Raw genomic sequence first — 27,883 nt, forward strand, 5'->3', positions numbered from 1 at the left:
GTAGGATGTTGTTTTGATATGCTAGTGTCGAAGATCCGGGTGTTGGATACTTCAGTAAACTGTGATATGAATAAAACCCAAGTGGTTGTTCAAGCTTTTTGTTTCTTTCATAATTTTATATGGACTCATGATGTTGTATATTCTAATTCATCTATACAGCACCGTGTAGAAGTTCCTGTTGAGAACGCACATCAAAAGCCATAAAACCAAAAGCGAACTACAAACAATGCTATAGAGGAGAGTTATCTGCCCTGTAGTTTGTTTTTTAGGCCAAGTGGAGCATTGTCTTGTTATAACAAAGTATGTAGTTACATTCCAAAAGGATCTAACATTACATTAGATACAACAAATCAGTAAAAAATTTGAAGACATGTTTTAAGGAAACCACCTTACATAATTGTATTTATAGATTTGATATAATTACATTGTTGTTGAGACATATGGGTCTCAACTTTATCTATGATAATGAGGAAGCTGAAAAAAGAAATTAAAATTTGTGCAATGGCTGGCAAAGAGAGCTGAAAACTTGAATTGAAGTTTGTGTTAGGGAGTGCTTTGGACTTAGGTAGTCCATGCGGCTGTGTTACTTATACTGTTATGGTGGTGTAATGGCTAGCACAGCTGCTTAATAACAGGTAGACCCAGGTTCAAGTCCTTGCTGTAGCACAAATTTTAATTTATGTCTTCAGCTTCCATCATTATCGTAGATAATTGTATTTGGTTCTATATCCTCTGTCTTGCCAAGAAACAATTTAATTTCAGTTACCGCATCCATCTATGATATTTCAATTGCAATCCTTTCCCAGGATTTATTTTGATTATTCCTGTTTCTGTATTCGGCAATGCTGTGATCATAGGTACAAGAAAATTTTTCCAATACACCAACAAAGATGACTGTTGAATTCAGGATCATCTATCATTTTCCTGGATGCAGAGACAGTCACACAACCAAAAGCAGAAATGTTTGTAAACTGTCATTAGCATGCTGCATTTATCAAGCAGTAATGTGGCATGCCATATGACATAGTTATGTTGTGCCTGTCCAGCGGGGACTACTCCATAAAGTGCATGAGTTCCACCTGAAGCTGGACTCTAGGTGCATGCCTTGTACCATGCTAGTCACCAGTCAGTCTCCAAATCATTCCAGCAGAAACCTTGCCTAATATTTCCTAGTTAGTGCTTAACCAGTTGTAAGGTAATTGGCAAACACTTGCCATGACTTTTCCAGCACATGGGTTGACCTGGGACCCTCTTGGAGGGACTGGAACGAGGAAAAATCCCTGCTCCTACATAGGAATTCAGGACTGGAACTATTGCTATACCCACTGGACCACCACAACTATGGGGAAAAGCTTTATCAAAGACAGTTCCTCAGGAAAAATATACTATATTAATTCTTCTCGTTCAATAAGCCAACTTCACCAGCTTTTTCATACATCTCTAACGCCACTTGCCGAATAAAGTTGTTGCGCAGTTTCTGAGCATGCCTTATATGAACATTCAGTTTATCCATTTGAACTAATCATGTACAATTTGAGTACTTTGAAAAGCCGTGTATAGTGAGTCCTCCAAAAAGTATTCATTTAGCTGTATATTTTTTTGTAAAGTAAGTCTGTGGCATGCGAAAAGATGTGAATACAAAATCTGACTGGCCAGTCCTGTGGAAAGTACCTCAGTAAATGATTTTTAGTGACAAAAAAAGGTTAACAAAATGGAAAATGCCATGCAGAAACTATCTCATAAAGTACTAATCAACTCATGTTTTTAACATTTAGAGCTTTCGCATGCTTTAAGTTGCAGAAATTAACTGCTTGCAGTCGTCTGGACATAGAGGTGACTAAATCTACTGTGGCAGAGGATAGAATTTTGTCCCATTCTTCTTGAAGAGCTTACTTGCCTTTCTTGTTAGAAGTGGGTCTTGCTGTGATGTTCTGTTCCAGCACTTTTCAAAGATTTTGAATGAAATTAATATCTGGGCTCTAAGGAGAGTTGTTGAGTTGTTTCGGTGTGTTGTACAGGAGCCACACTCTCGTATTTCTAGCCGTACGCTTCGCGTTTTTGTCCTGTTGAAAGATATAATTTCCTTGGAGACCTATTTTTTCGACACTAGCGTTTGTTTTTTTCCTTTAAGATAATGACACACATATATCTGCCACTATTAAACCCACGCTATTCGCTCCCATCCGACTGGAATATGTTATATTTACTTTCATCAGAAAATAAAACTAAAATCAACTTCTGATTTTTTCACTGAGCCAAAATTTCTTACGAGATACCAGGTCATTATATCGGTACTCCTTGCAGGTATTCGTGACTGTGGCGACGCATAACTTCTTGCCCCTCGACTCTAACCCCCCAGCCAACATAGGAGCACTGATTTTAGGATTTTTCCTAATTTCCTTCACGATAAACCTCACGCCTTTATCGGTCAACGAGCGAGGACCTCCGATTTGTGGCTGGCTTCTCAGTGTTTCGGTTATGCAGAAGCGATATATTACCAACTGGACTGTCAGTCTAGGTCTGCCGATTGCTCGTAAGAGGATTTGCATTGATTATGCAAGCGTAGAATAAGTTTTGTTTCAGTTAGAATCGTCTCACTACCCTTACGGACCATAATGCAAATTGTACTATCCCGGCGCCGCTAAAACCATGCGGCCGTCTCTGGATGCGGGGGTTTGACGCTAGTGTATGCCGTGGGTCTGTCAACACTAGGGCGAAAATTTTAGACTATTCAGATGGTGGAAGCTTTGTATAGAATTTTTTAATTTTTAACCTTGTTTTTCAATAAAAATGATTTGCTGAGGTGCTTTCCACTTTATATTCTCTTCTTTTCACGTGCTACAGAATTAGTGTTTAAAATGTATACAGGTAGACAAATACTTTTTGGACTCACTGTAAACGAAGCAATTCCGCGGCTCAAGCGAACACTTGACGTACGTAATTGGGCAATGCATATCAGCGTGATAGATATCAACACCATCTGTGTGCCAGGACAGAACCTAATCTTTTCGCACGTACTATCTGCGCTCACTGTCAGTGTTGTTGCAACTGCGTACTGGGCAGTGTCTGCCAGGAACAAGAGGTGGCGATTGTTCGTTGGAAGCGTTGTAGGAGTAAGTGGAGTAGCGGCGTCGCGACGCGACAAAGTGGGGTCCCCAGGCCGGTAACGGCGTCGGCGTAGCTGGCCCTGCCACGCCCGTGGCTCACCTTGGGAATTAGCCGTGGAAATACCGGCCGCTCCAGGACACGCTGCCGGAGACTCCGTCCGCCCGGCTTGCATAATGGGCCCCAGGACCTCTGCCTCAGCGCCATATTTCGTGCTCCTGTGCTTCCTCTCTATACGGCGCCCCGGCTCAGTAGAATTGTAGAGTAGGGCGGTTGAAGACCTAATTACGTATATCTGTAACGAAATTGAAACTGAGTGGGCGGGCATGTAGCCAGGCGAATGGGTGGTACATGGATGCCAACAGATAATAGAATACTGAGACGATCATCCAGGGGAAGGTATTCTGATGATATTAGATAAAATACTGGAGCAATATGGCTGCGTAAAGATGAAGAACGCGGTGCGCGAAGTCAAGAGGAAGTCTTTGTCCAGCAATAGATGTCAAGTTTATGCTCCTGCTGCTGCGGTGACGACCGGGCCGCGCGCTCTGGTGATCAGCGACGGTAGATTATTTATCAGCTCTCCTCTTTTATTCGATCAAATACTGGTAATAAAAATTTCAGTCGCCTTCAGAGCTGGAATAGTCTAAGGCTGCGTTCACAGTAGCATCTGCAACGGTCGTCAGACGCCGTCGCCAGTGGTTGCTCGGTAGCGCCGGCCGCAGTGTGTGTGTATACAACCCGGGACAACCGAGAGAAAACCGGGAAAAACCCGGTAATTTTTTCATCGGGGAGAAGACCGATAAAAACCCGGGAATTGTTTAGAATTCCGGAAATTTTTCATTGTTTTAGTTTTCAGTTAAATTTTTGTGATTTTGACTGGTAAGAACCAATACTCTAACAAAGGATGTTACTGTATCCCGCTATTGCAGAATAATACTGCAGCAACAAAACATGAACGAGAGAAAAAAAAAAAGAAAAGAAAAGTTAAGTTGCAAAGGAAATGCGCCGTATACAACAACAAAACACAGTGCTCATACAAGCGTCTGCTAAGAGCAAAGTGTGTCAAAGGCTTTAGGAAGACTATGCAATGCTTCATAACAACAAATTGCCTCTGATGAGCGTGAAGAGACAACTGTTTAAATTAGATTCGTTTGAGCAGTTGCGGGCGGGCTCTTGCGCATGCCCAGTTGAGTCGCGTATGAGTTTACCTTCTTTCGCTTCTGGTTACAGAAGTATGGCTGGACGCCACTACTTAATATTGACCCGGTTCGGAAATATAGTAAATCTTGCGCTGATGCCGAGAGCAGTCTGAGTTGTGGTGGGGAGATGGGTCGTCTCCACGTGACCTGTGTTTACGTTCAGTGATTTGGTTGTTTCCTCTTCGTTTATTGCTCTCACGTTAAATGATAACAAACGGATTTTCGCGGCCGGGAGTTATCAAATGAATTAAAATACGTTCACATAATTACGGAAGGCTAAAATATGGTATTAGTTTTAGATTTTATTTGCGCCTTCCTCACATTCAAGCATTAATCGCCTTGCAGAACAATGAAGTTATTTTCGTCGGTTTGCTAAAGAGATTTGGCTTTCTTCAACCTTTTCTGCCTTATTTGAAACGAAGTGTTTAATTTCACACTATTTGCTAGTTTCAACTGTTCGCTGCATTTCAAGTGCACGTATGGCATTATGCTATAATAAAGAACCAAACATGAGATAATACAGTACTGGTACTCCAAGAAAATTTACATACGTATCTGGACGTATGAATGTGCATTTTAAGCCGAATTACGCATTTTAGTATGGTTCACGAAATTCCGATGCTCTTGAAGTATTCTCTGATGTCTTCGTGAAAGGAGATTTTTCCATTATATGGTGCACGGATAAAATTTCTGTGTGAATAAACAACTTTATTTTATTAATGAAAGGTAGATTCGTAGTTTCACAGCGGTTCACTTTATTCTAAAAATGGTGAAAATTAGTATAGTACTGGCAGTATATGCAGATAATCAGATTCTAGTACCGGAAACTTCACTGCTCTTTAATTCTTGCCAAGAGGATTTGAGAAAGGAAGTAACAAAATTTCTGGTGACAGTATTATTTCAGATTCAGCGAAGCTTTCAATAAAGAACATCAAATATATTGCAGTGTCTTCTAGTGCACTTGCACGACGCATAGCTCCAAATTCTGTGTAGAATAAATTAAAAATTTCGTAGTACTAGGGGTGCAAGAGAGAAAATATTAACGTTTAAATTAGTTTTTAAGACATCGTAAACAGCATCCAAAATATCGTACAAAAACTTCGCAACTGTGCTTTTCAGAACGTCGTATAGGACTAATTATTGGAAGATGGAACCGCCATACGTCAAATATCAGTATGTCACTTGTAGTTTTACTTGAGGCAGAACTGCGTCTTTAATGTGAATTTCAGATTTTTTTTTAAATAGAGCTCGAATCACACCTCTACAAGTATTCGAAATCTGTTTTGCTGAATTAATTTGAAGTTGTGCAGACATACGTCAATTAACTTTCAATGACTGTTATTCAGTATAATTGTGGTAGACAAAGACAAAGTTTATAAAAATGAGAGGAAGTAGTATTCATAATTTGTAGACAGCTAATGTCCACCTGCCACAATCTAAAAAGATCCATTGCAGTAACTTTAAGCATAAAATTCGCTATCCTTGTCACCAGAACAATTTTTTTTCTGGGTTATACGTACACTGAAATTTCCGATAAAGATTTTGCCTATTTGTGGTTTCCAATAAACCTACGATTTCAATCCATAGTTTGCGAACTCTATCCCAGTTATTATATTTTTCATCCTCGATATACCATAAACTCCTCTTTTGACTAAACATGTCAGTTTCTCACAGTCCATGTTTCGTGTCGTATCTGCCATTATGACGATTTCACCGATTGTCGTCCGAAATCTGTACGCTCGGGCGATGAGATAGACTACATTGTGACCGCGCACGTAGTGACATATTAATGCGAAAAGATCGACCGATGTTTGTCGTCGGCGGAATCCACTGACATCGTTGCCACTGTGATTGCAGCTTAACTGGGAGTCACGAGCTGCACAAGCGTGCTTCAGCGACCTTCCAGTCAATGTTGGATGTCGGCCAGGTACCTTACATCTGTAGTAATTTGTAAAATTATCTTAGTGATGTGTAAATTACAAACTATTTTGGTCTTATTGTAATTTATTTTCAGGACCAGTTTCAAACCAGCTCTGTCAATATCATTAAAATCCTTCCGCATGTAATGCCGCGTCATCTTATAAAATACTAAAATCAACTAAATGTTTCAGCAGTCTTGCGGCGGCCCTCCGCCTACTGGCAAAGACCAATTAGCAGAGGAGTGGATGCTGCAATATATCGTTTTTCTAACGGTGACAGTAGACTACTGACGTTGCATGTTTCGTAATTTATTGCTCCTAAATAACGTTGATGGGTGGTAGGAGAGAGGGAATGGCTATGTGGCAGATTATTTGTAGTTTACACGGCTTGCTGACAATAGGCAGCAATTGGAAGGCCTACGCAACCCGGCCAAAACGTAGGTTTATTTTGACTTTTTAGTATTTTGTGAGATGACGCTGTAGTTCAACCAGAAGGGTTTTAGTGAGATAGGCACCACTCGCGGAAGCCTTCGTATTTATATTAACTCATTAACTCTACCAAGCTCTTTCTTTTGTTTTTCATCGTTGGGGAAGATACTAGCGTGAATGTTTTGCTGTTATCATCCTCAGACGTAAGTTACGTGTCCATCTACACCGAAGAGCCAAAGAAACTGGTACACCTGCCTAATATCGTGTAGGGCCCCCGAGAGCACGCAAAAGTGCCGCAACACGTCTCGGCATGGACTTCTACTAATGTCTGAAGTGCTAGAGAGAACTGACACCATGAATCCTGCAAGGCTGCCCGTAAATCCGTAAGAGTACGAGGGGGTGGAGATATCTTCTGAAAAACACATTGCAAGGCATTCCAGATATGCTCAATGATGATCATGTCTGGGGAGTTTTGTGGCCAGCGGAAATTTTTAAACTCAGAATAGTGTTCCTGGAGCCACTCTGTAGCAATTCTGGGCTTGTGGGGTGTCGCTTTGTTGTGCTGGAATTGCCCAAGTCCGTCGGAACGCTCAATGGACATTAATGGATGAAGGTGAATAGACAAGACACTTACGCACGTGTCACCTGTCAGAGTCGTATCTAGACGTATCAGGGGTCCTATATCAGTCCAACCACATACGCCTCACACCGTTACAGAGCCTCCATCAGGTTAAACAATCCTCTGCTGACATGCAAGGTCCATGGATTCAAGAGGTTGTCTTCATACCCGTACACGTCCATCCGCTCGATACAATTTGAAACAAGACTCGTCCGACCAGGCAGCATGTTTCCAATTATTATCAACAGTCCAATGTCGGCGTTGACGAGCCCAGGCGAGGCGAAAAGCTTTCTGTCGTGCAATCACCAATGGTATACGAGTGGGCCTTCCGCTCCGAAAGCCCGTATCGACAATGTTTCGTCAAATGGTTTGCACGCAGACACTTGTTGATCGCCCATCATTTAAATCTGTAGCAATCTGGGGAATAGTTGCACTTAATTGAACGATTCTCTTCAGTCATCGTTGGTCTCGTTCTTGCAGGATCGTTTTCCGACCACAGCGATGTCGGAGATTTGATGTTTTACCGGATATCTGATATTCACGGTACGCTCGTGAAATGGTCATACGGTAAAATCCCCACTTCATCGCTACCTCGGAGATGCTGTGTCCCATCACTCTTGCGCTATCTATAACACCACGTTGAAGCTCACTTAAATCTTCATAACCTGCCATTGTAGCAGCAGTAACCGATCTAACAACTGCACCAGACGCTTGTCTTATATAGGCAGTGCTGACTGCAGCACCGTAATCTGCTAGGTTAGGTTGGGTGTCCTCAGCATCTCCTAGTCAGACCTTAATTGCTTTCTAGTTCTGTTGGAGTTGTGTTGACAGGTGAATTCTTACTGAAAGTAAAAATGAACTAACAAGCAGTGTTGCTTGTCCTACTTAGTAAGAAATAATCCCATTACAAGTTTTGAAATGACACTTTAATCTTCAGACGACTGTTCATGTTCATTTTGTATCATCTACATTGTGGTGTTCACAAGATTTTGGCGGTTCTGTCTGTAGTAAAACTTTATTGCAACTGATGACGGTGCCTTACAGCAAACACCGATACTGGGAAATGGATTTGTCATTTTTAACAGACCTAATGACGAGCTGGAAGTGTATAACTAGCTTTGTAAGTGGATAAATGACTTCTTTTGTGTTACTTATGCCAAATTCCCTTGTCGTTGATCCGATTTTGATTTCAGATGTACATGTACTCGGCAGAAATGGGGAAACTTTATGGTACAAAATTTACAGAAACCCCTCTCATAGAGATACACATCCACAAATACCAAAAAAGGGAAAACAGGTGATCATTGGTGGACCAAACTAATAAAAGTTGAGAACCGAACAGGTAAATCCACCCAAGGGATACACTTCGATTATCGGCTTTTAATACGTTGTAGTGTAAAGCAAGATGAGAGAGAGACAGTTTTTGTGTGTGTCCATATGACCGTTAAGGAGACGAAACAATCCCTTGAAGAAGGAAAAAAAATTAATATTTCTGAAAGAATACCGTTGAGACGGTAAAAAATATGAAATTCTTTTAAAAAGTTCTATATTTTATAACGTACCTTACAACGGCGCACCAAGATTTGTCGAAAAAGTCTTTTTTTCGATATACCCCCCCTCTCACTATTTTATTTTTTATTTCGGCACTTTACTAATAGCGAAACGTATATAATCATTACTACCAAATTGTCATATATGATGAGGTGGTGTTCCAAAGACGTATGTGGTTATGAAACTTCCTGGCAGATTAAAACTGTGTGCCGGATCGAGACTGGAACTCGGGAACTTTGCCTTTCGCGGGCAAGTGCTCTACCAACTGAGCTACCCAAGCATGACTCACGATCCGTCCTCACAGCTCAGTTGATAGAGCACTTGCCCGCGAAAGGCAAAGGCTTTCCTACATATGTAGGAGAGCTTCTGCGAAGTTTGGAAGGTAGGAGACGAGGTACCGGCGGAATTAAAACTGTGAGGACGGGTCGTGAGTCGTGCTTGGGTAGCTCAGTTGGTAGATCACTTGCCCGCGAGAGGCGGCACACAGTTTTAATCTGCTAGGAAGTTTCATATCAGCACACACTCCGCTGCAGGGTGATAAATCTCATTCTTGTATATGCTTATGTTAGGTGGGCGAAATGAAAGTGCAATTTTTTTTTTCGCGGGCGTCGCGTCGGATAATGTTGTGGAAGCTGCACAGTGTTTCACGAGACAGCTGCTCGTCGTCTTCAGGTGCTGACTGACGTGTTACTGCAATGGCTCGCCAATATATACGCTGGCTCGCTAGAGAAGCGCAGGCACCAAGGGTTAAGGCTATAGCGTCATCGTAGACGAATCATAGGGCACGGCGACCTCCAGTGGCCCCTTCCGTACAAACAGGCCACGGGCTTCTCATTCGCGACGCGGGAAAAGCACGGTCGCAAGTAGCGGCATAGCGCGCGTGCGGGCAGAGTGTTGGCGCCCAGTTTAAATGTGCTGACATTGTTTATCTGTATATGTTGACTCGGATTCGTTTGACTGCGGCCGACGATGCCTTATTGCCGCCAGTGATGGTTCCCATGCTTTGCTGAGTTAAAATTCCTTGTCTCTATTGATCAGGTCGTTACTTATATGAATTTCGACTGCTTCTTTGAGGTGGAATCCCAGTACGTGGAAGCGGACGAAAGGATCTTTGTCTCTCCATAGTTCATGCTGTGTCTCATGTCAAGAAAGTGTTCAGCCACAGCAGACTTTTCTGGCTGACCCAGGCCGGTGTGACGCCTATGTTCAGTAAATCTATTCCTAACAGTGCGAAATGTCTGGCCAATGTATGATTTTCCACACTGGCACGGGATTTTATATGTCCCTGTCTCCTTAGACCTAGGTCATATTTAACAGAACCCAGCATAGTTTGTACTCGTGCTGGAGGGCGGAAGACACGTTTTATTTGATGTTTTTTGAACAGCCCGCCTATCTCAAAGGACACGCCGCCAACATAGGGTAGTAAAACCATCCTCGTGGAGTTTTCCGTTTCTTCTGGCTGTTCTAGAGCTTTAGTGCGTGCAGGTTTAAATGCACTACGGATCTGTATATCGGAGTTTTGTGCAAACAGGAGTGAAGATGACTAAGCTCTGCTAATAAGCTCCCTGCATCAGAGATAATTCTGGCCCTAAGAACGAAGTCCGCAATACGCCACTGCGTTGGGATGCGTGACGGCAGCTCATAGCTCGTATATATAGGTCAGTGTGAGTTGGTTCGCGAAACACACTGTGAGCCAAGGTGCCATCTTCTTTTCTGTGGATCATGACATCAAGAAATGGGATCCCTCCCATTTTTTCCACTTCCATGGTGAAGCAAATGCTGGGATGGACGGAGTTAAGATGTTCCAGAAATGCAGGAAGCGTTGCTGCTCCGTGTGGCCAAACAACAAAAGTGTCGTCCACATATCTACGGAAATATTTAGGTTTCAACACCGCTGACTAACGTGCTTTATCCTCGAAGTCTTCCATAAAAAGGTTAGCTACTAGGGGACACAAAGGGCAGAGCAGAGCAGTGAACGGATTTGACGTGTCTTGAAAGGAATATATAAGATGAACATCAACAAAAGAAAAACAAGGATAATGGAATATAGTCGAATGAAACCAGGCGATTCTGAGGGAGTTAGATTAGGAAAGGAGACACTGAAGTGATGGATTAATTTTGCTATTTTGGCAGCAAATTAACTGACGGGCCTAAGTGCAGAGGATATAAAATGTAGACTGGCAATAACAAGAAAAGTCTTTCTGAAAAAGACAAATCTGTTACCATCTCATAGCAATTTAAGTATTGGGATGTGTGTTTTGAAGATACGTGTGTGGAGTGTAGCCGTTTACGGAAATGAAAGGTGGACGATAAGAGATTTAAACAAGAAGAGAATAAAAGCTTTTGAAGTTTAGTAACACAGAAGAATTCTGATGGTTAGTCGACTATATCGAATAACTAATGAGGATGTACTAAATCGAGTTGTGGGATTGAGGGACATAGATTTTTATGACATAAATTGACTAAAAGAAGGGATCGGTTGATAGGACATATCCTGAGGCATCAAGGAATCGTCAGTTTAGTAGTCAGGGAAGTTCGAAAACAGTAAGCAGGTTCAAATGGGTGTAGGTTGAAGTAGTTATCCAGAGAAAAAAATGGTTTGCGCAGGACAGATTAGCGTGGAGAGATGCATCAAACCAGTCTTCAGGCTGAAGACCACTACAGCAGCAAAATACTGAAATTACTAACGCATATAACAATGAGAGTTTGACTGGGACAGAGGGGGCGGAGGGAGAAACACGGGATTCTTATGAGTCTACATTAGTGCAGAAGAGGAATCTGGCAGCCAGCCACAAGCGCAACACCTTCTCAAAAATGCCATCTTGTTGCGTGAGACTGATAGGTCTGTTCCCGTTGCTGAGCTGTCTGCACGTCAGGCTGACAAATGGAGCCAACGATTTTTACTTTGTACATCTGGGGCGTGGTCACCTTACTGTGAGCAGGAGGAATGAGGAGCTATTTAAAAGTGTGACCGTGGCAGAAGATTAAGGAAGCACTAGTCGGTCAGTACATCTCATGCCGCTGGGTTTGACAACACAGTGTCATAAATCGTCTGACGAATCGTTCCTAGTGTTGGAACAAGGAGAAACTGCACCAAAGCTGTATACACTGTTGCACTCGATAAGGCACAGAACACTTACTACTTCTGTTTACTACAGAGTTTAAGCTTTGTGTGGTCGTAAGATGGAAATATATTGCTGTGTGATATACTGGTACTTGAAACTTAGAGGTGTAACGTATGTACGCTGAAACACTGAAGAGGCAGAGAAACTGGTACATCTGCCTAATATCGCGCAGGGCCCCCGCGAGCACGCACGCGTGCCGCAACACGACGTGGCATGGACTCGACTAATGTCTGAAGTAGTGCTGGAGGGAATTGACACCATGAATCCTGCAGGGCTGCCCATAAACCCGAAGTGTACGAGGGGGTGAAGCTCTCTTCTGAACGCCACGTTGCAAGGCATCCCAGGTATGCTCAATAATGTTCATGTCTGGGGAGTCTGGTGACCAGCGGAAGTGCTTAAACTCAGAAGAGTGTTCCTGGAGCCACTCTGTTGCAAATGTGGACATGGGGGTGTCGCATTGTCCTGCTCAGTGCCCAAGTTCGTCGGAATGCACAATGGACCTAAGTGGATGCAGGTGATCAGAAAGGATGCTTACGTACGTGTCACCTATCAGAGTCGTATCTAGACGTACCAGGGGTTCCGTATCACTCCAGCCGCACACGCTCCACACCATTAAAGAGCCTCCACCAGCTTGAAGAGTCCCCTGCTGAGACGCAGGGACGGATGGTTCATGAGGTTGTCTCCATACCCGCTTGATACAATTTGAAACGAGATTCATCCGACCAGGCAACAATTTTCCAGTCTGCAACAGTCCAGTGTCGGTGCTGACGGGCCCAGGCGAGGCGTAAAGCTCTGTGTCGTGTAGTCATCAGGGTACACGAGTAGACCTTCGGCTCCGTAAGCCCACATCGATGATGTTTCGTTGAGGGGTCGTACGCTGCTACTTGTTGATGGCCCAGCATTGAAATCGGCAGCAATTTGCGGAATGGTTGTATTTCTGTCACGTTGAACGATTCTCTTCGACCGTCGTTGGTCTCTCTGATGCAGGATCTTTTTCCGGCAGCAGCGATGTCGGAAATTTGATGTTTTAGCGGATTCCTGGTATTCACGGTACTCTCTTAAAATGGTCGTACGGGAAAATCCCCACTTTATCGCTGTCTCGAAGATGCTGTGTTCCGTCGCTTGTGCGCCGACTATAAAACCACGTTCAGACTCATTTAAATCTTGATAACCTGCGATTATAGCAGCAGTAACCGACCTAACAACTGCCCCAGATACTTGTCTTAATATAGGCGTTGCTGACCGCAGCGCCGTATTCTGCCTGTTTACACATCTCTGTATTTGAATACGCATGCCTATGCCAATTTCTTTGGCGCTTCAGTGTATTTCCGCCATTGTCAACCACGTTTTGTAAAAGAATGTACCTGCTGTGACATTATCTTGCAATGTTGTGCCATTCGTATGTGCAAAAACACCAACGCAGTCATTACTTATCAGTTACAGCTCTTCGATGCGTTATGTTTTACTTTTTAGTGACACAAGTGAATGAGTGTCTCAGTGGGTAGAGGATGTCAGGCACCGAATTGAAAGGTATGTGGGTTCAGTCATCATGCGACCGGAGTATTTTTTTCTCTCACTTATCGCATCTTTCATTCCTGGCAAAGATTTGTAGGTCGACGTTGAAAAAACAATACCGCGTGACTGACCCTGTGTCGATGTGCCGCGCACAGCCACAGCGCATCACCTGTTATTTCAGTTGCGCTCTACCAAAACTACGGTTTAGTAGTTTTGCTACAGTATATAAATGACGTAGTAAATGTTAGGATTACCGGTCGGACTGGTAGCATTGGTAGGAAAAAGAACGTAAATAATGTGTGTGAAGCAAATGAGAGTCGACGACTTCTCATTATTTTTTTAAATTTGTTTTTCCACATAATTAAAACTGCACATTGTTCAGTGTTAGTCCAGTGTGTAGTCTATCTATCTATCTATCTATCTATCGATCGCTTGCGCCATGTCCCGCAGGATCCGCCATGGTTAACCGGATTTGGCATGGTAATTTTAAGGGGTGGCCGGATTCACTCACTGCCGCTACCCCGTACCCCCCAGGACGGAAGTAGTGTACCCCAGCTGTCTGCGTCTAGTGTAAATCGTGAAATAGTGTGAATGTGTTGCAAATGTCTGTGAGTCGTGTAACTGAGTCTGGGCGTGGGGACCAGCCCGGTATTCACCTAGGAGGATGTGGAAAGCCGCCTAAAACCACATTCAGGCTGGCCGGCACACCGGCTGTCGTCGTTAATCCGGCGGGCGGATTCGATCCGGGGCCGGCGCGCCAACCCGAGTCCAGGAAGCAGCGCGTTAGCGCTCTCGGCTATCTTGGCGGGTCTCCAGTGTGTAGTCTGTATCCCTGGAAAATATAAATTGCGTTTTATAAGTGATAGAAATGAGTTGATCGCGTAAATTTTACGCTTTTATGTAACCAAAGCAGTCATTTTTGATGAAAATACAGTTTACATGCTCAAACATAAAAAAATCTATATGATTTTTGTTATTATTTTGTATCCAATAGAACGCTCTTCAGCAAAGGCTAGTTTTCTGTTATAGCTGATAAATGCGAAAGTTATTTATGAAGAACAGAAACATGTTTTATATAATCTCGACGATGTATTGAAACGATATCTGATATGTTTCTATTTTGCGGATTTTTTTAAATTTTACCTTTGTTTGGGGGATTGTGTTTTATAGCACTATATGATAAACCTGAATTTTTTATAATTTTTAATACATCTGTGATGGATGTTGTAAATCAACAATTTTCGAATAAAACCGGAACTAAACATTGACATTTTCAACTTTGCCATAAACACAGTTTATTTTCGAACAACAGACAAGAGAATAATTATGTATAACAAAATGTTCTATAGGTTACGCAGCTCTTTATTGATCCTCATTCAGTTTCTAGACGGTTAACCACTTCTGGTTTCTGGGGGAATCTAGTAAGACACTGATCCATCCGCAAACAAAGGGATCTAAGGGAGATAACACCCGATAGGTATGCAACATGTCTAACGTTAAGGTAATGAGGTTACGAGCTTTACTGACCAAGGCTACTAGAAAACTTCACGTGGTCTACGCTTACTTTTCATAGTCTACAGTAGCCTACGGTAGTTTTACAGCTCTACCTGTTACCTTCATGGTGGAAATCAGTTCTTGAGTGAAGACATCAGTTGATAGAAATGGACTGCGTTTCACAAGACGATCTTTTCACCGAGAAAGAAATCGGTGCTCACTCGAAAGTAGCATATGAAAGTGGTGACATGCTTCTGAGATTGATTGACAGCTGTCAGCCACTGCACGAGTAACTGATCCTCTGCACGTCTCCTTTCATTTGCCACGGTTTTCTACTTTTACAACCACTCTATGGGCAACAGCATCGTCGGCGAACATCCTCACGTACCTTCCCACGCTCCAGTTACGCGGGATTTAATTCATTTGAAAGTACGTGGAAATTACACCACTATTACCTTGTTTGACTTACACAGTATTGTTTCAGATTTATTTTCATAGTAAAAAACTGAATATTCATCATTCCTGAGGTAATGGAAAGTGAGCTGAATGAAGTCTGCCAATATATCTAAATCCGGAAAGTCGAAAAAGTTACTTACGCTGGATTGTTTCTTTGATGACAAAATGTGTGAAGTTACTACACTGCTACTGCTGTGGCAGTCAGTCAATGATAACACTTTCAGGTCACCTCAGGGATAAGCATATCTCCCAATTTGCCACAATTAGCAGATGATACATTGGGCTTAATCGAGTATGTTTGGTTTCACGGAGAATTCCAAGTATCGTAAGGTCCTAGTTCATGAGGTTCTTACCTAGCATAAATGTTAGAAGCGGCCCATGATAATGTTAATTGAAACAATTCGTGATAATTGTTGCTCAGTGTTTAAGTAGATAGTCGTAGGACCAAAAATCCAAAGATCTTCGGCTCAGTCCTGTCGATTCTAGGATTATTTCTGTCACTTATCTCTTCTTTCATCTCTGGAAATTATTTTTATATGTGGAAATCACGAAGTTATCCTGTGGTTTGGGAGTCCACCTTAAACTGTAGGTCACCCTATACTTGGTTGGGTCAGTCAGTTCAAAAGTCGGAGGACCTCAGCGACGTATCACCTCAACAGGGCCTTCACAAGTAAAAGTATTGCAGTGTTCTAGTCAACGCCGTGGATGGGAACAGTTTTACCTTAATCTAATGGGATATGGCGACGCACGTCGAAGAAAATCTGTGTTTGCTGTGTCAAGAGTGTTAAGTCCAAAAATAACTTTCTGAGAAAGATTAATTTAAAACTTTGAAGGAACTTGCTACATTAAATTATTACGATAAAATAATCTAGTAATTGAATTAATGCTTGCCATTGTATCTCAGAATACTGTTCAGTTTCACTTTCTGTATTTCATTAGGCTAAGCAAAGAGGATTGCTTTGAAACTGTGAGGTTTCCTTGTAGTTTGTTCATCATTATCAAGTTTTCGTGATGGGATGGCAACCATTCGTTAACCACCAACCTGGAGGTCCAGTGGTTTAGATTTTGGGGTAACCTTCCTGTAGATAAATTGCTTTCCTTGCAGCTGTCGACGTACACGTCCCCTTTCTTTAAAAATGTGAAAGGTGAAGTATGCGGAGTGGAATGGTAGTGTTCTGTGAGACATACATCATCTTCTTCACCAGCGAAGCTCTGCTCGGCTTGGGACATACCAGTAGCTAAGCTCTCTCCCGGCATAACTTTTAGCATCATATCCACCCCGGCAAGAAAAACGGCATGTTAAGTTTATATCCGTGAAACACACGTATGAAGCGCCCCAACTTGTAGGTAATGTAATGTAATTTACTACCAATGATGTTTACTTGACATTTAGAGGAAGCTTACATTATTTCAATCTTTTGTAGAATTAATTTTTCAAGTCGTGTTTCCTCAAGTAGTTATTGTACACTCCTGGAAATTGAAATAAGAACACCGTGAATTCATTGTCCCAGGAAGGGGAAACTTTATTGACACATTCCTGGGGTCAGATACATCACATGATCACACTGACAGAACCACAGGCACATAGACACAGGCAACAGAGCATGCACAATGTCGGTACTAGTACAGTGTATATCAACCTTTCGCAGCAATGCAGGCTGCTATTCTCCCATGGAGACGATCGTAGAGATGCTGGATGTAGTCCTGTGGAACGGCTTGCCATGCCATTTCCACCTGGCGCCTCAGTTGGACCAGCGTTCGTGCTGGACGTGCAGACCGCGTGAGACGACGCTTCATTCAGTCCCAAACATACTCAATGGGGGACAGATCCGGAGATCTTGCTGGCCAGGGTAGTTGACTTACACCTTCTAGAGCACGTTGGGTGGCACGGGATATATGCGGACGTGCATTGTCCTGTTGGAACAGCAAGTTCCCTTGCCGGTCTAGGAATGGTAGAACGATGGGTTCGATGACGGTTTGGATGTACCGTGCACTATTCAGTGTCCCCTCGACGATCACCAGTGGTGTACGGCCAGTGTAGGAGATCGCTCCCCACACCATGATGCCGGGTGTTGGCCCTGTGTGCCTCGGTCGTATGCAGTCCTGATTGTGGCGCTCACCTGCACGGCGCCAAACACGCATACGACCATCATTGGCACCAAGGCAGAAGCGACTCTCATCGCTGAAGACGACACGTCTCCATTCGTCCCTCCATTCACGCCTGTCGCGACACCACTGGAGGCGGGCTGCACGATGTTAGGGCGTGAGCGGAAGACGGCCTAACGGTGTGCGGGACCGTAGCCCAGCTTCATGGAGACGGTTGCGAATGGTCCTCGGCGATACCCCAGGAGCAACAGTGTCCCTAATTTGCTGGGAAGTGGCGGTGCGGTCCCCTACGGCACTGCGTAGGATCCTACGGTCTTGGCGTGCATCCGTGCGTCGCTGCGGTCCGGTCCCAGGTCGACGGACACGTGCACCTTCCGCCGACCACTGGCGACAACATCGATGTACTGTGGAGACCTCACGCCCCACGTGTTGAGCAATTCGGCGGTACGTCCACCCGGCCTCCCGCATGCCCACTATACGCCCTCGCTCAAAGTCCGTCAACTGCACATACGGTTCACGTCCACGCTGTCGCGGCATGCTACCAGTGTTAAAGACTGCGATGGAGCTCCGTATGCCACGGCAAACTGGCTGACACTGACGGCGGCGGTGCACAAATGCTGCGCAGCCAGCGCCATTCGACGGCCAACACCGCGGTTCCTGGTGTGTCCGCTGTGCCGTGCGTGTGATCATTGCTTGTACAGCCCTCTCGCAGTGTCCGGAGCAAGTATGGTGGGTCTGACACACCGGTGTCAATGTGTTCTTTTTTCCATTTCCAGGAGCGTATTTTTGAATTGTGTCAGTGTTCTTGCCAGCTAGCGCATTGATGAAAGCAAAGCTCTCTGCCCACATGGGCAGTGCTACTTTAAGGTATCCACTGGAGGAGCAGAGATAAAAGTGAGGATACAAGCCGGAGATCATTTGTATTTCCGTCTCAGTCAGCTTTTTAAGTCTCGCATTCTGTCAAGGAACTTCAAATTCCAGCTGTACAAAACACTGATCCAACCCGTAGTGCTTTATGATTGCGAAAGTTGAAGTGTCCGGAGAAAATACATTACTGGCCATTAAAATTGCTTCACCACGAAGAAGAGGCGCTACAGACGCGAAATTTAACCGACAGGAAGAAGATGCTGTGATATGCACATGATTAGCTTCTCAGAGCATTCACACAAGGTTGGCGCCGGTGGCAACACCTACAACATGCTGCCATGAGGAAAGTTTCCAACCATTTCTCATACACAAACAGCAGTTGACCTGCGTTGCCTGGTGAAACGTTGTTGTGATGCCTCATGTAAGGAGGAGAAATGCGTACCATCACGTTTCTGACTTTGATAAAGGTCGGATTGTAGCCTATCGCGATTGCGGTTTATCGTATCGTGACATTGCTGCTCGCGTTGGTCAAGATCCAATGACTGTTAGCAGAATATGGAATCGCTGGGTTCAGGAGGGTGATACGGAACGCCGTGCTGGATCCCAACGGCCTCGTATAACTAGCAGTCGAGATGACAGGCATCTTATCCGCATTGCTGTAACGGATCGTGCAGCCACGTCTCGATCCCTCAGTCAACAGATGGGGACGTTTGCAAGACAACAACCATCTGCACGAACAGTTCGACGACGTTTGCAGCAGCACGGACTATCAGCTCGGAGACCATGGCTGCGGTTACTCTTGACGCTGCATCACAGACAGGAGCGCCTGCGTTGGTGTACTCAACGACGAATGTGGGTGCACGAATGGCAAAACGTCATTTTTTTCGGATGAATCCAGGTTCTGTTTACAGCATCATGATGGTCGCATCCGTGTTTGGGGACATAGCGATGAACGCACATTGGAAACGTGTATTCGTCATCGCCACACTGGCATATCACCCAGCGTGATGGCCGGCCGGAGTGGCCGAGCGGTTCTAGGCGCTACAGTCTGGAGCCGCGCGACCGCTGCGGTCGCAGGTTCGAATCCTGCCTCGGGCATGGATGTGTGTGATGTCCTTAGGTTAGTTATGTTTAAGCAGTTCTAAATTCTAGGGGACTGATGACCTCAGAAGTTAAGTCCCCTAGTGCTCAGAGCCATATGAACCATTTGAACCAGCGTGATTGTATGGGGTGCCATTGGTTACACCTCTCGGTCACCCCTTATTTGCATTGTCGGCACTTTGAACAGTGGACGTTACATTTCAGATGTGTTACGACCCGTGGCACTTCCCTTCATTCGATTCATGCGAAACCCTAGATTTCAGCATGTTGCAGGTCCTGTACGGGCCATTCTGGATACAGAAAATGTTCGACTGCTGCCCTGACCAGCACATTCTCCCGATCTCTCACCAACTGAAAAGTCTGGTCAATGGTGGCCGAGCAACTGGCTCGTCACAATACGCCAGTCACTTCTCTTGATGAACTGTAGTATCGTGTTGAAGTGGCATGGGCAGCTGTACCTGTACACGCCATCCACGCTCTGTTTGACTCATTGGCCAGGCGTATCAAGGCCGTTATTACGGCCAGAGGTGGTTGTTCTGGGTACTGATTTCTCAGGATCTATGCACCCAAATTGCGTGAAAATGTAATCACATGTCAGTTCTAGTATAATATATTTGTCCAATGAATACCCGTTTATCATCTGCATTTCTTCTTGGTGTAGCAATTTTAATGGCCAGTAGTGTATTCTCGTTTTCGAGTGGGAAGTCTTGATGCTTAAGAAAGATCTGTGGTTCGGTATAACACCAGATGCTGGGGATTTGGGGATCTGGCATAATTGTGAGCTGGATGAGACCTACAACAGCCCAGATGTTGTAGGCCTGATGAGAACGAAACGGCTTGTATAGGCAAGTCATGTGACTCGTATGGACATACGTCGATGGCCTTTGAAATCCACTCATTTCATTTCCTGAAGAAGAAAACCGTTAAATAGGCCAAAGGAAAGATGGAGAGATGGAATACATGACGACTTGGTGCAAGTCGAAGTAGAGGGTGACTGGCGGCAGGCAGCAGGAAATAGAATTCAGTGGAAGAGAAGTCTTGGAGGTATGCGCGGTCCTCTGGGTCTGTTTGCGTAAAGTAGAAAGGCATCCTCCCACGGGACGAATACATTCGTGGACGAGGAGCGGATGACGTCATAGTGTGCAATTTCACGCTCCGCTACGCTGCTAAGTGTGAAAGGAATCATCTTCCATGTCAGATTTCATCCTGGTGGCCAGTCGGATGAAGCATCAGTTTTACGTCACATAGAGTTCAACTGGTATTTGGTGGCTTTTGTATTACAGCGTACGTGGAATGAATATAAGCTGTTTCAAAACACTAGCACATTGATGTTACCTGGAAAATGCATCGTTTTCGGTACGATTTATAATAATTAAATGAGAGCAAACTACATGTCGGTAGTTAAAGGCTTGCCATATTTCATGCTTTCAGTTTTATTGACTTGCGTGCTATGAGAGGGTACTGTTTCAGTGCTACGGCACAGTGATGATCTATCACAAGCACTTCGTTTTTGATACAGTTGGTCATAGTCAAATTTCAAATAATGGCATTTGTAGCGACAGCCTTTACACATTGTTCGAGGTGTGTGAGAAAAGTAATGAGACTGACGACACTGCCAGCGATCTGCCAACGGAACCGCGCGACTGCTACGGTCGCAGGTTCGAATCGTGCCACGGGCATGGATGTGTGTGGTGTCCTTAGTTTTAAGTAGTTCTAAGTTGTAGGGGACTGATGACCTCAGATGTTAAGTCCTATAGTGCTCAGAGCCATTTTGATCTACCAACGCTGTGTTTTTGTACTCGTGTAGACCGGAGTGTTCATCCCTTCCAGGTGCTCAGTGTGAGCTTCAGCTTTACCCAGCCATCACGTGATTTTTGATAGCGCCATTAGTGAAATGGTGTTTTTGTTGCGTGTTAGGAAAATGGAACAGCGGTATGTGGAGCAACGTTTTGCCATCAAGTTTAACATAAAACTTGAGGAATCCGCGAATGTGACCACTGAAAAATTGAAACAGGTCTGTGGGGGATATTCCTTATCAAGAACACATGTTTGTCGTTGGTACAAATCAATTTTGGAAGGCCGAGAACACGTTGAAGGTGAATCTCGCTTAGGGAGACCTTCAGCTTCAAAACCTTGCTCTTTTTTCGCAGTGCAGGTATCGTGCACAAAGAATTTGTTCCTCCAGGACAAACTGTCAGTCAAGTGTTGTACAAAGATGTCCTTGAATAGCTCAGGAAGAAGGTGAGTCGAGTGGGACCGGACATTGCAGACGAGTGGTTGCTGCATCATGACGCCCCATGTCACACGGCCACTTCCATCACGGAAATTTTGACCTCAAAAGGCATTCTTCCTGTTAACCCCCTCACCTCCCCCTTCCCATCCGCCTGATCTGAGTCCTTTTGACTTTTGTCTTTTCCCAAAATTGAATTGTTGTAAAAGGACATAGTTTAAGGACTCTGGAGAGCATTCAAAATAATGTAACCGACATGTTAAAGGCCCTACCATTTGAAGCCTTCCAGTGCTGCTATCTTGACTGGGAAAGGCGGCAAGCCGGTTTATAGCTGCCGAAGGGAAATACAGTACTAGGAAGGAGACAATATTGTTGTTTAAAAAAATAAAGATTGGTAGATAAAAAAATCAGTCTCATCACTTTTCTTACAGCCGTCGCGTAGTTGATAGTAGCAATGAGAAGTGCACAAGGCGATTTGTAATCGACAAACTGTCAGTAGCAAACAGAGAAATAAAAAGAAATGCGCTACTGTAGTGTATAATTATTTATTAAACCCAAAACACACACATACACACAAATGAAGTCGAAGGTAAGTCAACGCAGAGCCGGTATCGAGAAGTCAGTGACGGGCTGGGTGGGGGAGCGGGTTCAGTCGACCCTGTAGGAGACGGCGTGTCCGGGGTTGTTCACCACCGTGGTGAGGGTCGCCGTCCTCACGGCGGGGGCGGGGGCGACGACGGCGGGGGCAGCGACGGGGGCAGCGTAGGCGACCGCGGGGGCGGCGACGTGGGCGGCGTAGGTCACTGCCGGGGCGGCGACGACGGCGGGCGCGCTGTAGGCCACGGCGGGGGCCACGGCGTGGGCGACGACGGGGGCGATGCCGCGCTTGGAGCGCGACTTGACGGCCTCGACCTCGGCCAGGTGGGCGGCGCGCGCGGCCACCACCTCGGCGGTGTCGGCGACGGCGGTGTGGACGGGCGCGGGCGCCACGGGCAGCGCGTTGCTGGCCACGCGGTAGCCGAGCGCGTCGGCCACGTAGTCGGCGCGCACCACCTCGCCGGTGGGCGCCACGTAGCTGTAGCTACCGATCTTGTTGCCGGCCGCGTCCTGCACGGCGACGTGCGCCTGCAGGGGCTCCGTGTGGCCGTAGCTGGCCTGTCCCAGTTCGTCCTGCGCGTGGTACTGCGTGCGCAGGCCCACGGGCGCTACCACGCTGACGGCGGGGGCGGCGACGGGGGCGGCGGCTACAACGCCGTGGTAGGCGGCAGCGTACGGCAGCGCGCCGTAGCCCAGCACTCCGGCCACCGGGCTGTAGCCCAGCGCGTTGTACGCCACCGGCGACACGAAACCGGGCTTCGCCAGCGCGCACGCGGCCACAGCGGAGAGGACCACCTGCGTACAATACACACCACACCACTCAGCTCCCAACTTGTAATGGCCCCATTGTGTGGCTTCATGGCTCAGTAGCAAATTGTCACGCTGCGAAAACAAACCGCTGGAGTTCTACGTCCATACTCTGCAGAACGGTACTTATTTTCGTACCGGTTATTACAGCATCTTCCTGTTCCATCTATGTTTCGAGTGCGGAAAGAATGTTTAAATGCTTCTTTGTGCGCTATAATTAGTCTGATCTTGTCTTTGCGATCCCTTCATAAACGATACGCAGGGGGTTGTAGTACATTCCTTGATTCATGACTGAAAGTTGCTTCTCGAAATTTTCTAAGGAAGGTTGTGTGAATGAATGATGTTTGTTCTTTCGGGCATGTCCGGGCGCTAAGTGGGAGTGTTGGTCAGCCGTTGAACATGCCGAGATAGTAGGCGCGTTTGCGATAAACACTGTCCGGATGGCGCAGTGGTTAACTTGACTCCCTAGTAAGCAGGAGAACCCAGGCTCGAGTCCCAGTCCGGTACACATTTTCACTCGTCGCTGATTCCACATCCACAAGTCTCAATCTCAATGCAGCTGATATCCTTTAGTTCCTTCTCTTCCCTTCGCCCCCCCCCCCCACCCACCCCCCCCCACCCACCCACCTTCAACTTACATAATTTCTAAGTAAGCTTTCCCGGGATTGTTTGCGTCTATCTTCAGGCGTTTGCCAGTTTAAGGGAGCTGCACACGTTCAGTATTTATTCACAATGGTAGTCTGTCGAACCTTCAATATCTTGAAGCAACCGGACGCCATGAATGAAATCGACAAAAACTGCCAGATGACAGCGCGATTTTACAAGGTTAAGATGCCGAACACTCAAAAGAAAGCGTGTGCTGCAATTACGTTACTAGCTTGCAAGCAACAGAAAAATTGCGGAAAAGAGGAACTGTGTCCGATAATGGTTGAAGAAAAGAAGTGACAGATGAGATGCTAATTTACTGTCAGATCAGAACCACGTATTCGAAAGATTCCGTGCAAATTGTTAATGATGATAAGAGATAAAATAGAGAAACAAAATACGTTAATGTGAGAGGCAGTTGCAGTCGACGAGAGATTAGGAATAATGAGATTTCTGACAACAGGCAGGTTATTCGAATGCTCGAAATTTAATCCTTTAATATCAGTAAACACAGTTAATAAAATTCTGTGGAAACCTGCGAAGCAATAATAATATCTGCCTGGCAAGGATATGTTGAAGCAATTAACGTAAAACTTTTTTTAACGTTTTCTAAAAAAATTGTTGAAATTGACACATATTTCTCAGACCTCTTACTAGCAGTGCAGATATATGGGCTGTTTTTCGAAGTGGAAGCATTTCTCCAAGCTGCTATTTGATTCACGAACCTATACTACATTTTCAAATAAGTAAAGTAAGTGGTGTCATAGAGGATCCTCCGTTGACTATCCTAAAGTGGTGTCTACAATGATTACTCTCACAGAAGTCCATTAAAATTGTTTTGTGTAGAAAGACAACTTGAAGAATTGAATCTGAGGTATGATATGCACAAAGCCGAACTGAAAAGATAAACAGTGCACACTAACGCCGTGTGGCTGGTTCATCAAGCTCTGCCAATACCCGAATGGAGAATATTGTCAAACTGTCAATACTCGACATCGCGTATTTAGTAGATATTGCCAATACTAAGAATATTTCGCGGGACATCAATACTGCTCCTCAGTATTTCTAATATTGATAATATGTAGATACGCGCCCTGAGACGGTCAAAATATTGATGGTTTGACAAAATATTGAAAGTCTGAGGGTCTCTTGAGTTTCTTCGGCCGCTATTCTCCTCTCCCTTGGGTCAGAGAAGCCGGTGACTATTTGTGCTGCCCTTCCCGTATACGTCAATGTCCCCTGTTAGTCTATTTGGTATGAATCCCGCACACTTGAGCAGTACTCTAGGACAGATCAACAGTGTTTGGTGAGCAGTCTCTTTTACAGAATGACCGCATTTCCCTACCATTCTGCAGATCAACCGAAGTATGCCACCTGCTTTACTTACGAGTGAACCTATGTGATCATTTCTTTTCACAGCTCTACAAATTCATGCATCCGGTTATTTGTACGACTTCGCCCGTTCCATCTGTGGCGCCCTGATATTGTAGAAAAATTTTACAGTTCTGCTTTTTTAAAGCTAGTTACCAAGTTCTGCACCACTTAGAAATGTTATCAAGATCTGCTCAGTAGTTGTGCTGATGCTCCTAGGGTTTTTTTTCTGTTATTTATTAATTCTTTCACTTCTGGCAATCCGGAATTATACCGTGCTTTGACGTCCACGTTGTACTGTGCTTTCCAAACAAGAAATTGGCACAAGCATTGAGCACAGGTTCCCGATCTAAACTCCATGACAATTAGAAATTTATTACTTGATGTTTATAGAATAAGTTTATGCATAATGCGCGTCAGGCAAACATGTAAATTCAACTATTACATAGAACAAGCACTATGCTTGTCGTACATTGACCAGCGTTTTTGCAGGTAGCGATGCCAAGTGAGAGATAGTAGCAAAATATTTTCAGTAAGGACAGCAAAAAAAGACGTTGCGTGATGATTGTAGACTCGAATACTGAAAGGCTTCGGTTAGTCTTTAACCTGTGGTCCTCACGATTTTAATTCGTCACCTCATGTTTGTTCAGAGTATTTCCTTTACTAGGAATATATGTGTGGTATTGGTTGAGCAGTACATGGTGTTAAACACTGACATTGCCAATGCAGGCATTACAATTGACTGTTAAGAAAGGCTAGTACCTGTAGCATTACGATTAAATGGAGATGGCACTCCATATTTTTTATGAGCATGAAATGATTATCTTTTAAGGTGCACTACGTTGTACCCCAGAAAGGTATAATTGGGATAGATGCTTGCAAAGTGGTATGTCGCGAACCGATCTGTAGGGATTTGACACTATTGAAGTTGAGCGAATTTCCGACCTTTACATAGAATTAAATACTCCAGCGATAGTGATCTTATAAAAGATACTGTGGCTTCGAGTAAAATAGTAGTCATTCATTGGTAATCATTCATCGCTTCGTTATCTGTGCATAATTTAACTAATGTGCACACGTTTTATGGACGTAACGAATCTCACCCAGTGCACTAAAAGTGTCTAAGTATTTCTGAAGTGGTCTGCGTTAGATACCGTACTTCGTGCTTTTAGAATGTTTTTACTAAGCCATTTATTCAGCTGAAGTTCTCTCGGATGAATATGCTCTATTGTTGAGATAATATACCGAAATTTATGCACTGTACCCGGAAAACTACACTGGAAGTGCTATAAGCACCTGAAAGGTTTCATTTTGTTTTGTTCCATTTAGTTGACGTTGCTTCAAATAACTACGTGATACTGCATTTTTTTAGGCGCGTGTGACATTTAATTTCTCCTCGTGTCTTCTACACTCGTTGTTTATGGTGAAGAATTCTGGAAATCAAAAAGACTCATTTGCCGTACTATTATAATAATTTGCTGAAATGCTGAAATACTTGACAGACTCCTAAATTTGTCACTTTTCGCGGAAGCTGCTCCCATCAGTGTAAATGATGTTTCTCTACGAATATGCATAAACGTTATTTTAAGAGAATTTCACTTCCAACTTCAGTGAGATGTAATCACACGGGCAAACAAAAGCGACGGAGTGTACCGTGGGTGTCTCTCCTATATTAATTACTCGATACATATGACGAAGCTTAAAACTTAACAGCGTAAGCGACGACACTTACCAGGAGCTTCATGGTGTGTTTTGTGGTGGACTTTGCTGCCGTAAAGTGCCTCACATTCGGCTGACCACACCTTTATATACCAGTAGCATCCAGTCCACACCCATACGCCAAGGTCGGCCGCTGGACCTTGCAGTGAAACAGAGACTTCCTTAGAGTTCAGGGACCCCCGCTGGAACTGGACCTGGTGGATTGAATTCAGATCCCCACTCCTCCGTCCCACCCCTCGCGCGTTATGCAGCGGTATGTTCTTACTACAGAAACGACCTACTTGGAAGCGTAACTTCACTTTCCGTACTGTCGTTCCACTTTGTCTTCTTCATTGAAGGAGTTAACATATTTGCAAGTGCTTTGTTGCATTTCATTACTTTGAACAAGTAAGTATGTTAGCTATCGGTTTTCTGCTGAGACAGCGTATATTTAACAATTTTTGATAGGCTGTGAATGAAATTCGAACTAGAGATGCTGGAGTTACTGGAAACACATTGGAGAGCTGTGTTTTGGACGACATAACCGCTGAAATAATACGTAATCTGCAGCGCTATGGCAGCCGTGTGTAGAAAACTGACTAGATGGCATTGGGCTGTTCTAGCCTTAACTAAACGTCTGTCGGCTCGCTGATGTCGGTGTTCTAATTTCACTAATCGTCTTATTAATCTGAAAACAAATACGGGGAAAACTATGGTGTAAGTTAGAGTTTTCACGGATAGTTGCGGTAGTAAAACATGTCTGTACCAAACAACCAGCACGAGTTCCGGATAAATGACGAATACGAAAGAATCACGTGTGTGAGGCACGTACCGTTTCCGCAAACACGAAATGTTGCAAATTGTGAACGTAGTCGAACAGGTCGATTCAGTCTGCCTAGATGTCTGACAACCTTTCGATACTGTACCCAGTTGTCGACTGATAATATAGATACAGCCGCACAGAGTATCTTCAATAATGCGTGATTAGTGCTGAATGTTCGACAGTAATGTGTACAGGACACTGAAAATTGCACGCGAGGGAAATT

General features: G+C 44.5%; 2 protein-coding genes across 3 annotated transcripts in view; one reads left to right on the forward strand and one right to left on the reverse strand.

Annotated features, from left to right (window-relative positions):
* LOC126162554 (vacuolar protein sorting-associated protein 18 homolog) overlaps nt 1-27,883 on the forward strand; it is a 329,211-nt gene that overhangs the window by 191,533 nt on the left and 109,795 nt on the right. The gene's annotated exons all lie outside the window — the stretch shown is intronic.
* LOC126162555 (cuticle protein 7-like) lies at nt 22,249-27,023 on the reverse strand. Its single transcript, XM_049919141.1, has 2 exons — nt 26,872-27,023; nt 22,249-23,111 (listed from the first exon to the last, which is right to left on the reverse strand). Exons 1-2 carry the CDS (start codon nt 26,881-26,883, stop codon nt 22,368-22,370), a joined length of 756 nt encoding a protein of 251 aa, XP_049775098.1. The 5' UTR covers nt 26,884-27,023; the 3' UTR covers nt 22,249-22,367.

This window comes from Schistocerca cancellata, chromosome 2 (genome assembly GCF_023864275.1).
Source record: "Schistocerca cancellata isolate TAMUIC-IGC-003103 chromosome 2, iqSchCanc2.1, whole genome shotgun sequence".
NCBI classification, from domain to species: Eukaryota; Metazoa; Arthropoda; class Insecta; order Orthoptera; family Acrididae; genus Schistocerca; species Schistocerca cancellata.